The sequence below is a fragment of the Orycteropus afer genome, unplaced genomic scaffold (assembly GCF_000298275.1).
Source record: "Orycteropus afer afer isolate SDZICR_OR568_19922 unplaced genomic scaffold, OryAfe1.0 scaffold00036, whole genome shotgun sequence".
NCBI lineage: Eukaryota > Metazoa > Chordata > Mammalia > Tubulidentata > Orycteropodidae > Orycteropus > Orycteropus afer.
In genome coordinates, this window is record NW_006921623.1 from 12,344,291 (window position 1) to 12,360,645 (window position 16,355).

Below are 16,355 nucleotides of genomic sequence, written 5' to 3' on the forward strand. Positions count from 1 at the left end.
TCTGGTTAGCAGGCAAGTGTCTTAGCCACTATACTACCAGAGCTCCCTAGGAACCTTGAATTGAGGAAGATAGATTCCTTTTATATTGTCCCTGGCTATGAGCATTAATGGAGAAATCACTTAGCCTGTCACGGCATAGGTTTCTGAAGTGTAAAATGGAGAACTGAACTCATTATTTAATTCCCTTTTTTGTCTAAAAGTATATGATTCTATGATTATCTGGCCTTAGCACTTCTTGACCACTCACTTTCCAATCCCTGGTGTAGAACTATAGAACCTCCACTTACTCAACCCAGCTTCTTCCAATAACTTAAAGGTAGACTCCTTCCACACTCACCAGCAGCTAGGATAAAGTGCAGCAAATTTTTTTGTAGAAGATACAGGCTCTCTAGGAGCATTTATGAAACATGTGTTTGTGTTCAGTCTCTCACCCCCATTTTTACTCTCTTCCCCAGATGCTTGGTTATTTGTGTGCCCCTTATAGATACTCAGAACGAGCACTGGTGGCACAGTGGTTAAGCATTTGGGTGCTAAACAGTAGGTCACAGTTCAAACCTACTAGCTGCTCCACAGGAAAAAGATGTGGCACAGACCTGTACATAGACCAAGAAGCAGTTGTTCGAACAGAACAAGGGGATACTGCATGGTTTAAAGTCAGGAAAGATGTAGCTGGGGTTGTATGCTTTCACCATACTTATTCAATCTACGTGCTGAGCAAATAATCTGAAAAGCTGGATTATATGAAGAAGAAAGTGGCATCAGGATTTGAGAAAGAATCTTTAATAATCTACATTATGCAGATGACACAACCTTGCTTGCTGAAAGTGAAGATGACTTGAAGCACTTACTGACGGAGATCAAAGAATTCAGTGTGGATTACAATTCAACAAAATGAAAACAAAAATCTTCACAACTGGTCCAATAAGCAACATCATGATAAATGAAGAAAATATTGAAGTTGTCAAGGATTTCATTTTACTTGGATCCATAGTCAATGCCCATGGGACCCAAAAGAACCAAAACAAACTCACTGCCAGCAAGTTGATTCTGACCCATAGCGACTGCCTTTGGGTTTCTGAGGCGGTAAATCTTTATGGAAGTAGATTACTCAGTCTTCCTTCTGCAGAGTGGTTGATGGCTTTGAACTGCCAACCTTCTTGTTAGCAGTCAAATGCCTTAGGCACTATGCCACCAGAGCTCCTTACCCATGGAAGCAGCAGTCAAGAAATCAAACAACATATTGCATTGGGGAAATCTGCTGCAAAAGACCTCTTTAATAGTGTTAGACAGCAAAGATGTCAATTTGTAGACTAAGGTGTGTCTGACCCAAGCTGTGGTAATTTCAATAGCCTCATATATGTGTGAGAGCTGGACAAGGAATAAATATGACTGCAAATGAATTGATGCATTTGAACTGTGGTATTGGTGAAGAATATTGAATGCACCATGGATTGTCAGAAGAATAAACAAATCTGTCTTAGAGGAAGTACAACTGGAGTGTTTCTTAAAAGTGAGAATGGCTAGACTTCGTCTCTCATGTTTTGGTCATGTCAGAAGGGACCAATTCCTGGAGCAGTATATCATACTTGGTAAAGTGGAGGGTCAGCGGAAAAGGAGAAGCTCCTCAACAAGATGAATTGACACACTGGCTGTGACAATGAGCTCAAGCATGACAACAATTGTGAAGATGGTGCAGGACTGAGCAGTGTTTTGTTCTGTTGTACATGGGATCGGTAGGAGTCAGAGCTGACTCAATGGCACCTAACAACAACAACCCTCTGGTCCACTGCCTGGCACACAGGAAGCTCTCAGTACATCTTAGTTATTGTGATTACGGAATAGTTCAATGGTAGAAATCTTGCCTGTCCATGTGGAAGACCCTAGTTTGATTCCCCGCCAGTGCACAGCCAGCCACCACCCATCTGTCAGTGGAGGCTTGCATGTAGCTATGATGCTGAAAAGGAGCTCTGGTAGCGTAGTGCCTAAAGCACTTGACTGCTAACCAGAAGATTGGTAGTTCAAACCCACCAGCCACTCCTCGGAAGGAAGGTTGGGCAATCTACTTCCATAGTGATACAGCCTCGGAAACCCAAGGAGGGGTCGCTATGAGTCGGGTCCAACTCGACGGCATGTAACAACAACAACAACATGATGCTGAAAAGGTTTCGGGAGAGCTTCCAGAAGAAGACAGACTAAGAAAAAAGGCCTGGAGCTCTACTTCTGAAAATGAGCCAATGAAAACCCTGTGGCTCAAACAGTCAAATCTGCAACTAATCATGTAGATGGCACACGGTCATATAGTGTCTTGTTCCATTGTGCATGGAGTTCCCATGAGTTGGGGCTGGCTCAACGGCAGCTAACAGCAGTAACATTGTGACCATTGTTACTTCTTGTTCTCAGTTGTCAGATGATAAAGCATTTTATTTTTTTAATCTTGTGCACAGATCATGACACCAGCCTCTTATCTTATGGCCATGCTTCTCCCCTTTAAGCCATTCTGTACTCTGCCATTAACCTTTTTCATCTTGTCCTATTACACTCCCCACCCCTCCCCCTCTCTTCCCCAAAAGCCATTAATGATTTCCTGTTACCTACAGAGTAAAATTCAAATTTCTTTGTCTTTTACTCAAAGCCATGAACAATCTGGTCCCTTTCCAACTACCTTGTTTGTTGTTATGTGCTGTGGAGTCGACCCGACTCCTAGCGACCCCTCCTTGGGTTTCCAAGGCGGTATCACTATGGGAGTAGATCGCCCAACCTTCCTTCTGAGGAGTGGCTAGTGGGTTTGAACCACCAGCCTTCTGGTTAGCAGTTTGTAATTTAAAGCAAAGCACCTAAGATATTTTACATCACGCAAAACTTCAAAGGAATCAATAGTATGCATTAATGAAATCTAGGTTAAACAAGGGGATTTTTTTATTCCACTGAAATCTATATACCATTCCATAACTGGAATAATAAATGTAGGTCTAGATGCTGAATGTCAAGTTACATCATGAAAAGGCAATGTGTTCAAGAGAAAGTTCTCTGTGTACTAAGTAGTATGGGGTTTGCTATAAGATACGGTTAAAAGAACTAGTTTGTTTAGGTAAGAATATGGAAGCCTTTGGAAGACAGGATATTATTTATTTTTAGTATCCGAAGGATTTTCAAGTGAAAAAAGGACTGTATTTATTTTCTGGACATTATCAGAATCAATGAGTAGAAGTTACTGAAATGAAGATTTTGGTTCAATTGAAGGAAAGACTTGTAACAGATATGTCCAAAAAAAAAAAGAGTGTATTACTTTATGAGGTTCTAAGTTCTCCATCACTCAAAACATCCCAGCAACAGTTGGCTCATAATGTGAAAAAGAATATGATGGCAAATTGGATTGAATCAGAGGTTTTCATTTATTTTTTTTTCCCCCTAACTAAGGATCTTTTCTATAAAGCTCATGTAAAAATCCCAGTTACAAAACAGATCAAAGCAGTTCTAGTTGAAGCCTGTGTAGGACCTTTTTTAAAGATTCTTTTCTTTCTCAACTAGATATTAAGATTCCTGAGAGTAGACTGTAACATACATATATTTTTATATTTATAATGTATATCCCCCATAATATATTACCTTGGGATTGATAAATATCTGTTGAATGAATGAATAAAAAAAATGAATATATTAAGTTATTTTTCTTGAGGCATGTTTCCATTTTTAATAGAAAGGCAACCTCAACCAAAAATTTATTTCCTCAAGTGACAGTTCTATCCTGGAGGTCCATGAATCCCTAAGAAGGATGTGAATGCCAAATTTGGGAGCATGTACATTTTTCTGGGAATAGGGTTTATACTTTTGTCAGATTTTCAAAGGGATATGTAACCCCAAAAAGCTAAGAATCACCAATTTAATGGAAGAATTTCAGTTATCTACCATGGTCTGGTAAAAGGTGTGTTTTGGGGCAGAGAGGTCTTATGGACACGCCCCAAATCATACACATGTATACTGTCTTGATTGTAGAGCATAATTGAGCAGTCATGCCCCTAGGCTTTCCTGAGTACACTGCACTCAGTCTTAGGAGTCTACATACCGCTATACAGTAGTATATATAGGCTATACAGGCTATACTATACAGTATATATATATATAGGCAGGCATACCTTGGAGATATTGCAGGTTCAGTTCCATACCACTACAGTTAAGGAAATATCACAATAAATTGAGTCACACAAGTTTTTTGGTTTCCCAGTGCATATAAAAGTTATGTTTACACTATAGTGTAGTCAAGTGTGCAATAGCACCATGAAAAAGTTTCAAAAATTGTGAGAATAACCATAATGTGATACCAAGACAAGTGAGCACATGCTGTTGTAAAAATGGCGTCGATAGACTTGCTTGTCGCAGAGTTGCCACAAACCTTCAATTTATAAAAAGCGCAGTATCTGCAAAGTGCAATAAAGCAAAGCACAATAAAATAAAACAAGATATGCCTGTGCTTTCCAGGCAAGGTTCCCTGGCAGTCATCACCAGCACACTAATAGCCCAGATCTCCTGCATTTGGTCTTGGATTGATGGGGTGAGGTGATGTGGTAACTCCTGTTTTTGGGATGTTCCAAAATTAGAGACAAATGCTTTCCTTCTTGGACCTTTGCTGTGCAGAGGGTGAGGAGACATTGGGGTTCAGTGATAATGGTAGGGGTTTCTGTGTCTGTGTCACTGTCTATGCATATCAGTCTCCCGGAATCAGAAACCATTTCCAGTGAATAACCCTTAGCATGGGAAAACAAAGTATTTTGTTTTAGGCAACTCTCTCCATCCATAAAGGGCCAGACAGTCTGGAGACCCTTGTTTTTGTGTCTCTAATCACCAGCTCAGACAGTGACCTCTGGACTGTTTGGATGGTATATCCCTTTCCTCTCCCAGGATCACTCTCTCTTTTGTTTCATTGTGAGAAAATTATGGTTAGGAATTTGATCCGGAGCCAATGCCAGCTTCCGGGTGTGATCTCAGCGTCTAAGTGTGAGCTCAGGGTGCCATGACGTTGGCACATCTAACTGAGCAGCTTTATGTCTAGCCGGCTACAACCTTTTCCCTCCCTGCCCAGCCCATCCTCCAGGACACAAAATAGGGAGCAAAACAAACAAGGCCCTGAGATTTGGGTTTATTTAGCTCTACCCAGAACTAAGCCAAAGGGTAGGACACGTCCCAAGGGACCAAACAATACACATGGATCATGCACTCTTCCATTCCCCTAATGATGCTGCTACCTCTCAGGTGGTGGGCAGCTGCTTGCATCACACCTAGGAATCTGCTGGGTGCTGGGTCTGTGGCAATCAGGGCTCAACTCTGGCTGCCTCCTCCTCTTCATCTGGATCAGGAGGCGCAGGGAGCAGGGAGATGTAGACCTCATTGATCTCTGTGTCCAAATGTCGCCCACCCCTAGGAGCCTCCAGGTTAAGGATGCCATCATGGGAGAGAGCAGCGCGGACTCGCCAGGGGTCGACATCAGCAGGCAGGACATAGGTGCGGCAGAACTCTCGGGATACAAAGCCATGGCGGTCCAGGCGCTGGGGGTGCCTGGCAGACACCTCCAGCAGGTTGTCCACAGTCCTCACGGTCACCTCATCTGGGGTAAAATGGCTCACATCCAGAAATGCCTGGAACTTGCCCTCACTGAGCCTAAGCTCCGAGGCCCCTGCCCTGCTGCCCTCCCCAGCTTGGGTGGCCCGTGGCCGCACATAGTAGCCATGGTAGAGGGTGGGGGTCAGGATCTCTTCTGGCAGGAGGCCTGAGGGACAGAGAGAGAGAGAGAGAGAGAGAAGGGAAGAGGCAGGATGAGGAAGGATAAGGTGGGAACAGGGATGGTTTAAGTGTAGATGGGGAGAAGAGGAAGGGTGGGAGAGCAGGAGGGAGTGAGGAGAAGGGAGAGGAACACTGTGATTAGAGGAGGAGGAGGTTGTGGAGAGGGAACTGAAAATGGAAGTGAGATGGGATGAGGAAGGATAAACCAAACTGGGGCAAAGTGGATAGAAGGGGTAACTAGAAGGCACACCAAGGGGGATAAGCGGCAGGGATCTGAGCATTGTGGCACCCTGTCTGTTGTGAGGTCAGTAAGACGGGAAAGAGCTCTGCTAGCTTGGGAATAGGGGGGAAGGCAGTCTGGGGTGGGAGATGGCTCGCCCCAGGAGTTCAGTTAAGCCTAAAGTGGGGTGGAGGCCAGTAACTTTGGGAGATCAGCCCAGAATTTCTGGAGGTGGGGGTGGGAGGCGTGGGGGTGGTGTCTGTGCCATACCTTCTCCGAAGCGCTGCTCACCCAGGCGGCTCGGGTTGGCAAATTCATACTCGGCAGTGGCCGGGTGGGCATGGGGCACCGAGCGGCCCGACATGGCTGCAGATGCGTCGACGGCTCTGTTCCGAGGTGCAGCCACACTAGCACAGCGCGACCCCTCCAGCTGCCCGAAGAACCAGGGTTGGGTCGGAGGTGGGGGCGGGGTCGACACCACTCAAAATAGTGCAGAACCTCTGGGGGAGGGCGGGGAGCGGGGGCCCTGTGTGCGAGCGACGAGTGTGGGACCAGCGCCGCCTGGACCCCCAGCCCCCTCCCACCGCACGTCCTTCAGCTGTCGCAGGGTGCCTAAGAGGACAGCTGGGGGTTCTGGCTCGAAAGAGGCCTGGGGGAAGGGAGGCCGGCGCCCGAGGTAAGAAGAGGCGTGGCTGAGACCCTCAGGAACAATTTGCACAATTTCCACACTACCCTTTCTACTCCTCAATCACAGGCACCGTGCAACGTTAAAGCACTCCCGGCTGTAATGTTCTGCGAGCTTTGTAGCGTGAAAGAGGAAAGAAACTTTTCTACCCTTTCTGTGGGGTCAGTGGGGGCGAGTCTTCTTGCCTAGATTAGTGTCAGGGTCCTCTCCCAAAACCTGGTCAAGCCAAGACAACCCACTCAGATGCCGACACTGGCATGACCACTGCTCCAGGGACCCACAAAGAGTTAATATCCCTGGGGCCCAGACTAGGAAGATTCCAGTAGCTGGGCAGGCCCAAGATAGTTGCTGGCGCGATTCCCCTGGCATGCAAGACTGGAGAGGAGGGGGAGGGGTACACCACCCGCCTGCCTGCCTGCCTGCCTGCCTGCCTGCCAGGGATTCCTGACTTTGTCCCAGTCCCCAGAACAGAATGGGGGGGGGGGTGCCATGGGTGTGGACGGGAAAGCCAGTGAAACAAGACCAGGGCAAGTCACTGGCCAGCTCAGACGTGTTTGTGTTTCTCTTTTCTTAGCTCAGTGAGTATTGGGTATGTGTCACACTGCCAAATCCCTGATCACAAGTCTCCATGAACTGGTGGTGAGCTGGGATAATAAAACCCCTGACATCACCATTCCAGAAGCTTCACAAGACTGAGTATATAAAGGGCTGGCTGTAGCTGCGGCTGAAGGAGCTGACCAGCCAGCTGACCCCTCAACACTCACCTAGCCACCATGGACATCGCCATCCACCATCCCTGGATCCGCCGCCCCCTCTTTTCTTTCCACTCCCCCAGCCGCCTCTTTGACCAGTTCTTCGGAGAGCACCTGTTAGAGTCTGATCTCTTCCCAACTTCTACTTCCCTGAGCCCGTTCTACTTTCGACCGCCCTCTTTCCTGCGGGCACCCAGCTGGATTGACACTGGCCTCTCAGAGGTGAGTCTCTTCTCTCTGCAAGGACAGGAGAGTTCTTCCTGGAACTTTCTGGAAACTTCTCCATCCTTTTTTCCTTCACCTCCCTGACTAAACCTGATTATGTTCACGTCTCTCAAGTGTTTCAGGTACATGTGTGTCCAGGCATGAAGAAAGATAAGGTCTCTAGTCTATCTCTCCCCCAGTCACTTATTTCTATTTGATGATTCTCTGTATCCTATTTATTACATTTCTCCATGTGCTATGAAGATCATCCTCTGTCTGCTAATTTCCAAGCAGGATGCCCCTTCTCTGGTTTGGTTCACAGAGATCTGCAGGGGAAAAGCTGCCTCCAGACTCCTTTGCTCACCTCTTCTATTACTTCATCCTGACAAATTTTTTAACTCAAGTTTCGGGGCCAGGGGAGAGCCCTATCTCAGCCTGAGCTTTCATCCCCATTGGGTGAAGCTGGCGACAACCACCACTATTTTCTTCCTTTCTCTGATTCTGTGATTTTCCAGGTTTCTCAGGGTTGTAACTGGGCACTGGCCTGAAACTAAGCCTTTTGAAGAAGGAATGTAGGTCTAGTCTTGGAACTCCCTCACTTGTCCTAAGAGAGTAGGAGAATGGGGTGAATAGATAGGGCTGATGGGAGTTGTCATAGATAACACTCTGGTTTAAAAATATTCAAGTATGAGTAAACAGTAGCTGACTGGGCAAGGGCTTTGGAAGGACAAACAGGCCAGCAGAATATTCCAGATTGAGTGGGTGGGTAGCTTGGCAGAAACCTGAGCAAGAAGAAGGGGTCTTTGTCTTACAGGCAAATGACAAGAGCAGGCCTTGGGATTGAGAGGCAGCAGAAGCCATGCCCAGACCTATCCTTGTGCTTTGTTAAGTCTCCCTTGGTGACCTTTCTTCCCTGTCCCTGTAAATAAGATTAGGCTTGATAACCAAGTGGTATGCTTTGGGTACCACTGTGATGGGCTCCCCTAAACTTACTCAAAAAGATTTTTAGCTGAAAAAGGGGAAGATACACTACCTGGAGAGAAAGTAACTATAGAATAATGAGACTGCACCAATGTTATTAACATTCCTACTGTCTATTCTTCTCTCACTCCTCCCCTTGTCCCCTCTGCTATTTCTAGATGCACCTGGATAAGGACAGGTTCTCTGTCAACTTGGATGTGAAGCATTTCTCCCCAGAGGAACTCAAAGTCAGGGTGCTGGGAGATGTAATTGAGGTGCATGGCAAACATGAAGAACGCCAGGTATGTAACTTTTTAGTTCTGCCCATTCATTCAGTGCTAACTGTAGGCCAGGCACTGCCATCAGCTTCTGAGGCCAGGAACATCCCAGTTGCAAGCCCTGAGGATCTAGATCAGGGTCACAAATTAGTAGCTAGGAGATTAGTGACAAATGTGTTTTGTTTTGGCCTTTGTTGTTTGTTCTGATTTGATTGCCTTAGAGGGTACAGATGGAATGTTCACTTTCCATTGAATTCAGTGGTTGTCAACCTCAGCCAATCAGAATCATCAGAGGAGTTTTTAAAAATCTCAATGCTCAGACACACTCCAGTCTAATTAAATTAGAATGTTTAGGGGAGGAATCCAGGCATAAATTTTTTAATACTTTTAAAAATTATTCTCTAATTCTAATGTTACAGTCAAGGTTGAGAACCACTATTTAGGCAAAGTGCTTGTCAGATACCTGGTTGCTTTACATATAATTACCCTGACTGCATGTACCCTGAAGGCATTTGAGTTTGTGATTCCTCTTTTAGATGTTCAGGAATTCACTTCTCCTTAAGCCTGTCTCAATGCTGAATTACTTGGTTTGTCTGCTTTTTAGAACTGTACTCTGCTCCTACTACGCTAGACCCCATGGCAATCAGTTAATTGAGAGTCTAGCAGATTAAATGTTTGAGAATTAGCAGATGTAAGGATTAAGTACTTTTTGGGGGATTTTGAAGAAAGAACAGTTTCTTATTACACCAAGTATGTTTCTCACTAATTAGTGATAACTCAGACCTTGTGCATCAAACAGAATATTTGATGTCCTTAGGCTGGTTCAATTTTGTGCTCTCAATCAGTTTGGGTCATACTCTTCCTGGGTGGAATCATTTTTTTTAACCAGCAGTCTTGTTGTTTTAGAACTTTCTGAAATATTCCTGGAATAAGGACAATTTCTGTACTTCTTCAGGGACTGGCCAGCTGAAATGAGATTCAAATCCTGTAGGTCCAGAAAACACTGATCTAAATCTTTAGGAAATACCACTAAACATCTATGTCTCAGGGTTTAGGGAACTATGAAGTTTTGGGGTGTTTTAGACTTCTCAGACTCGTTTTGGTAGCAGTGACCACCTAGGCAACTTTATCTTAGTGCCAAACTGAAATGAATAGCTATTTAGCTTTTTCTCATCATGTTGCTATGGCATTTGATTCTACTTAAGGGAGTGGGGATGTGTGGAGTTGGGAAGTGGTGTTATTTCCTGTTCTTATCTCTCTGCTTTTTCCTCCTTCCCTTGGATTAGGATGAACATGGGTTCATCTCCCGGGAGTTCCACAGGAAATACAGGATCCCAGCTGATGTGGACCCTCTTGCCATTACTTCATCCCTGTCATCTGATGGGGTCCTTACTGTTAATGGACCAAGGAAACAGGCCGCTGGCCCTGAACGTACCATTCCCATCACCCGTGAAGAGAAGCCTGCTGTTACTGCAGCTCCCAAGAAATAAATACATTTTTTAAAAAACAAGAAAGCTTCCCACCACTGAATGAAAACCTTGTGACTAGTATTGAAGCTTATTAATGCTAAGGGCAGGCCCAAGTTATTCACCTAATAAAATTATCATTCAGCAACAAATAACTGTCTTGTGTTTGAATATTCAGTATGTTCTAAAATAAATGTGCTTGTGCAAATATCAGCAGATCTATATTTAATCATCACATTATGATTTTGGAGGCTTCTGGGATTTTAGAGTCCGAACGACTGGCTCTGCCACTTACTGATGGTATAAATTTAGGCAAGTCACTTAACTGTTCTGATTGTCAGATTTTCTATTTATAACAGGGGGCACTAATTTGTATAGATGTGTTCTAAGGGGTAAATTAAGGAGAAGAAATAAGTAAAGCCCTGGAAGAATTCTAAGAATGTCAGTCAGTTCTTTTCTAGCCTCCTCTTTGATTTTAGCCCTTAGTTCCAACAACTAGAGCAAATCTGAGTAAACTCTGGAAAACAGTATATAAAAGGTCTTAGTACACTGCTGAAATTAATTATGTCACTGGAGAGGAGATGGTGCCTCCAACATTATTTGACATTTTCCTGCTGGTAAGCACCGCTTTCAGCTGATTCACAAAGCAATTAATAAGAGTTGGGTGATTATCACTGAACAAGGCTCTCAAGCATAGTCTTTAAATTATCCAGCAAACACCTATAGTACTAAGACTGGGAAACATCCAATTTGATTACCCACAATGAAAAAGTTAAGGTTTAGAATTATAATTGATAACTTATTAACAAGTGAGTCCATTATTTAATTTAAACAAAGACATAGCCTACCAAAAAACCTCCATTTCACTTTTGTGGGTCTAGATAAAACTTCTGACCCAACTAATAAAAAATAACTTTGCTTTAGTTTATCTAGCTTAAATGTTTAGAGGCTACGCTTATTTTTCCTTTAGTAGCTTCGGAACAGTTTCTCATTTCTTGAGAATTGCTACCTGACCATGAGGTAAAGTGAGATTTTTGCCCTCACAAAGCCTACAGGTTTTAAAATATTCTCTACAAAACAGTTGTCTAAATTTTTCCTAGGGCAACATAAATTGCAAATCTACAGTTTCAAAATGCTTTCTGTTAAAAACTATTTCCTAATAGTCTGACATGCTGTGATCTAGCTAGAAGTCAGATTCTTCTAAACTTACAATTTCTGTGGCTGTGTTGCAGACACTGTTGGCTGCTTACCCAACAGCTGTTCATTCCCTTCAGTCTTGTCAACTGTACCCTAGATTAGTTTAGGTATTCACTAAATTCTTTCTAGGCCACGTGCTTCAGGGAAGGTGAACAAAGTTCTGGCTGATGGTGGCCAACCCTGATTTGTCCAAATAAATCATGGAAATTCTCTTCTCTCTCTTAGGGATTGGTTTTGAAAGGGCTATCATAAGCCAGGAGGAAAGTCTGCTAGAGAATCTTCTAGAAGGCTTCTTAACTTTTAGAAAGATTCATACACAAAAAAGAGATCGTTTCTATTTTTTTCTACCTCTGGATGTTGCAGCATGAGAATGTGATAAGTGAAATATGATACGCTGAGGAACGCAGAGTAGAAGATGGTAAGACTCGGTCCTTGATGGATCATTGAATTGCCGAATAACCAATTTTAGAGCCTCCCTACATCAAGATGTCTTATGCCTTATTATTGTTTAATCTATTTTGACATGAGTTTTCTGTTACTGGGCGGGGAAAAAAAAATTGACAGATGCTGACTTAAATAGTGTGAAAAATTCACCCATTTTCATCACAGCACTATTCATAATAGCATAAAGATGGGAAAAACTTAAATGTTCATCAACAGAGGAATGGATCTACAAACTATGGTACATACACACAATAGAATGCAATGTGAAAGAACAATGATGACTCTGTGAAACTTCTCATTAAAGGGATGAAGTTGGAGGCCATTAGGCTGAGTGAAGTTAGTCAATCACAAAAGGACAAATAGTGTAAGAGACCACCACTATAAAAAGTCAAGAAAAGGGTTTCACAAGAAAAGATATATTGAGTGGGTAGAGAAAGGAGTGTAAACCAATAACTAGAGGGTAGACACATATTAACTAGGATAAAGTGGGAAAAAAATCACAAGAAGAAAATAAAATACAAAGGATTAAAAAAAGGAAAAAAGATGCTAAATCTTTCAGAGTTTCAAAAAACACTAACACTTAAAAAAAAAAAAAACACTGAAGGATACCCTGGGTACCATGTATCAAAATCATACAATGGTTGCATTAGTTATAATCATTTTAGTAAATTATGAGGGAGTTCCTCAAGCAGACGTAATTTTAATAACTTGGTCTTAAATCACACTTGACTTTTAGATAATGATATTTATGTTTTCCACAAAAATGTCTTCAGAATATGCAGGATCACCTTTTTTTTAGTGTTACCTTGTCCAATTGGACTAGTTCTTTATTTTTATTCTATTACTGATCATGCCCTGTTTGCAGCTAGCTCCTATAGGTACTGTGCTAAGTACTTACATTTTTTAACTAGCATTATTTAAAGAAACTGTGGGAAATATGTATTTAACACATACATGCAATTTTAATAACCCTTAAAAGACCAGATGGATGTATTCACTTAATCATTCTAGATAATAATTTGATTTTGAAATGTTACATATTTTCATGCTTAGAAAAATTCTATTCTATTTTATATTTAACATGTCACATCTTATTCTAAAGATGTGAATGCAATGCACTGGTTCTATCTTTGTTTTCAAAATTTACAATGGTTACTCATTCAATAATATTTTAATGCCTATTTATGTGCCAGCTGGGAGCTCTGGTGACGTAGTGCCCAAGGCATTTGACTGCTAACCAGAAGGCTGGTGGTTCAAACCCACCAGCCACTCCTTGGAAGGAAGTTTGGGCAATCTACTTCCACAGTGATACTGCCTCGGAAACCCAAGGAGAAGTCGCTATGAGTCAGATCTGACTCCACAGCAGTGAGTGTGGTTTTTTGGTATTATGTGCCAGCTAAATCCCTGCGCTGGACTAGTAACCAGAAGATTGGTGGTTCAAACCCACCAGTGGAAGAAAGGCTTGGTGATCTGCTTCCATAAAGATTACAACCATGAACTCGGGATCACAGTAGCAGGGGACATCAAGCTCAATTGGCATAACATGCTACACAAAAACATTGTTCTATATCCTACTTTAGTGACTAGCAACTGCAGCCTTACAAGTTTACAAGCGGCCATCTAGATGCAACAATTGGTCTCTCCTCATCCAGAGCAAAAAAGATTGAAGAAAACCAAAGACACATGGAAACAATTAATTGAAGGGACTAGTGGACCATGCGAACCTCAGCCTACATGACCATGAGACCAGAAGAACTAGATGGTGCCTGGGTATCACTGTCAACCACTTGGAGGGGGGTAGGTGCAAGAGATCCTGGATAAAGTGGGAGAAAAATGTGGAACAAAACTCAAAATCATGAAAAAGACAAGGTTTACTGGTCTGATAGGCTCTGGTGAGATCCCCAAGATTATGGCCCCTAGGTACCCTGGAATTGAACTCACTCCTGTGGCTTCCAGCCAAACCAGAGACAGGCGCATAGGGTGAACATTTACACCAGGTAGATACACTCCTTAGAACAATTAATCATGGGAGAAAAGAAGGGCAGTATTTGCACAGGGAGAAAGCTCAGGGTGCAGGAATGCATAGGAAAGGAGGACACAGGGAAGAGGTAACTATAGGGAGGAAGTGTGAAGAGAGTGGTTACATTGTAGGGAGTGCAGTCAATGTCATGAAACAAAATGTGTGTAAACTGCTTATGAAAAAATAAATTTTCTCTGTAAACTTTCACCCAAATTACAATAAAAATTTTAAAAAAAAGAAAAAAGATTACAGTCATGAAAACCCTCTGGAGTGTGGTTGAGTAGCATTTGGAGTCTTAAAAGCTGGTAAGTAGCCATCTCAAGATATGACTGCTGATCTTCACTCCTCAGGAGCAAAAGAGAAGATGGAAATCAAAGTTTCAGAGAAGAAATTAGTCTTAAAGACTACTTGTGGCTAGCCTATGCAAGCCACAGCCTCATGTACCCTGAGACAAGAAGAACTAGATCCTGCCCTGCCACACTACTAACCCTTCTGATCAGGACCACAAAAGATGAACTCTGATAGAATGGGAGAAAAATGCAGAACAGAACTCAAACTCTATATACATGCCTTTTGGGGAGAGTTTGTTTTAGCTCTTTGCAGCTTCTATTCTTTGGTTCCTTGGTGATCTTCATATGGCATTGCATCTATCTTCCCCCATATCTGCTTGCTTAATGTGCTCTTTCATATCTCAAGATAGACTGATTTAAAACATACCCCATACTAATGCTCCCTCATTAACATAAAAAAATCATTCCCAAATGGATTATAACCACAGGTATAGGGGTTAGGATTTACAATATATGATTTTTGGGGACACAATTCAATCCATAATAGAGCTAACATGACATGAAGAGGCTTTACAGATCCTGGAATGATCCAGGACCATTTGAAGAGGGAAATGGTAACTGAACTTGCATCAGGTCCTAGTGCTGTAGAGCACAGTCCAAATACAGTCAGAGAGGCTGTCTCAATTCTAAATTATTTTACCAGTTGCCATTAAATTGACTCTGACTCATGGCAAACCCATGGGTGTCAAAATCGAGATTCTCCATTGGTTTTTCAATGGTTGATTTTTTTTTGGAATTAGATTGCCAAGCCTTTCTTCTAAGTTGCCTTTGAGTGAACTTGAACCTCCAACATTCCCATTAGCAACTGAACATTTTAACCATTTGCATCACCTAGAGACTCCAATCCTAATTCTAGAGGCAGTAAATTTGGAGGGGTCCAAATATGCAGAAAAATATGAGAACTCAAATTCTTAAAAAGAGTCCAGACTTACTGGATCAGTTGAGACTAGAAGTCTCCCTGAGACTATCACCTTGAGATATTTTTTAAACCTTGAATGGAAATTATCCTGAGGTCACCTGTTAGAGAAGTAACGGACTAGCACACAAAATAAAGGATATTATCCATGAACATGGTACTCCATTGAAAAAAACAAAACACCTATATTAGACCAGAAGGTCAACAATCATGCTAAAGCAAAGATATGAAGATAAGGGTGGCAGGGAACTATGTTGTTATTTGCCCTCTAGTCGGACCCGACTCATAGCGACCCCTCCTTGGGTGAGGCAGTATCACTATGGAAGTAGATTGCCCAACCGTCCTTCTGAGGAGTGGCTGGTGGGTTTGAACCGCCAACCTTCTAGTTAGCAGTCAAGTGCCTTAGGCACTATGCTACCAGAGCTCCCACAGGAAACTATAGAGTACTGGAAATACAACAATCAGAACACAATTAAAGACAATGCTGACACACTGTGAAATATGTAACTAAAATCACTAAACAATCTGTATAGAAATTTTCAAGTGGGAAGCTAATTTGCTGTGTAAACTTTCACCAAGGACACAGTAAAATATTATTTTTTTAAAAAAGAAATTGTTATACAGAGCACAGTCCTACTCTGAAGCACATAGATTACTATGAGCTGGAATCAACTCACTGGCAATGGGTTATGGGCCAGTTACAAAAATAAGACCTTTTTTTTTTTTTTTAACAAATTATGGGTCAAGTGGAAGAACAAGCAAATAAAAATACAACTCTAAGACATCTTTTCTTTTCTTTCCACTTTTTTTTTTTTTAATTATTTATTGTGATTCGGGTGAAAATTTACACAGCAAATTCACTTTCCATACAGCAGTTCACATATACTTTGTCTCATGACATTGACCACAATGCAACATCTCCCCTTCTACTTCCTCCTGATAGTTACCTCTTCCCTGTGTCCATCCCTCCATGCACTCCTGCCCCCTGAGCTGTCTCTCTGTGCATAAGCAGCCCTTCTTTCTCCCATGATTGTTCTCTCCAAGGAGTGTATCTACCTCAGGTAAATGTTCAACTTATATGCTTGTCT

At 42.5% G+C, this 16,355-nt stretch overlaps 2 protein-coding genes across 2 annotated transcripts; one reads left to right on the forward strand and one right to left on the reverse strand.

Moving 5' to 3' along the window:
* Positions 1-5,306: 5,306 nt before the first annotated feature.
* Positions 5,307-6,359, reverse strand: HSPB2 (heat shock protein family B (small) member 2). Its single transcript, XM_007936551.2, has 2 exons — positions 6,266-6,359; positions 5,307-5,761 (listed from the first exon to the last, which is right to left on the reverse strand). The coding sequence occupies exons 1-2, from the start codon at positions 6,357-6,359 to the stop codon at positions 5,307-5,309; spliced, it is 549 nt and encodes a 182-aa protein (XP_007934742.1).
* Positions 6,360-7,453: 1,094 nt separating this feature from the next.
* Positions 7,454-10,364, forward strand: CRYAB (crystallin alpha B). The gene is made up of 3 exons (XM_007936553.2): positions 7,454-7,654; positions 8,776-8,898; positions 10,161-10,364. Exons 1-3 carry the CDS (start codon positions 7,454-7,456, stop codon positions 10,362-10,364), a joined length of 528 nt encoding a protein of 175 aa, XP_007934744.1.
* The last annotated feature ends 5,991 nt before the right edge of the window (positions 10,365-16,355 follow it).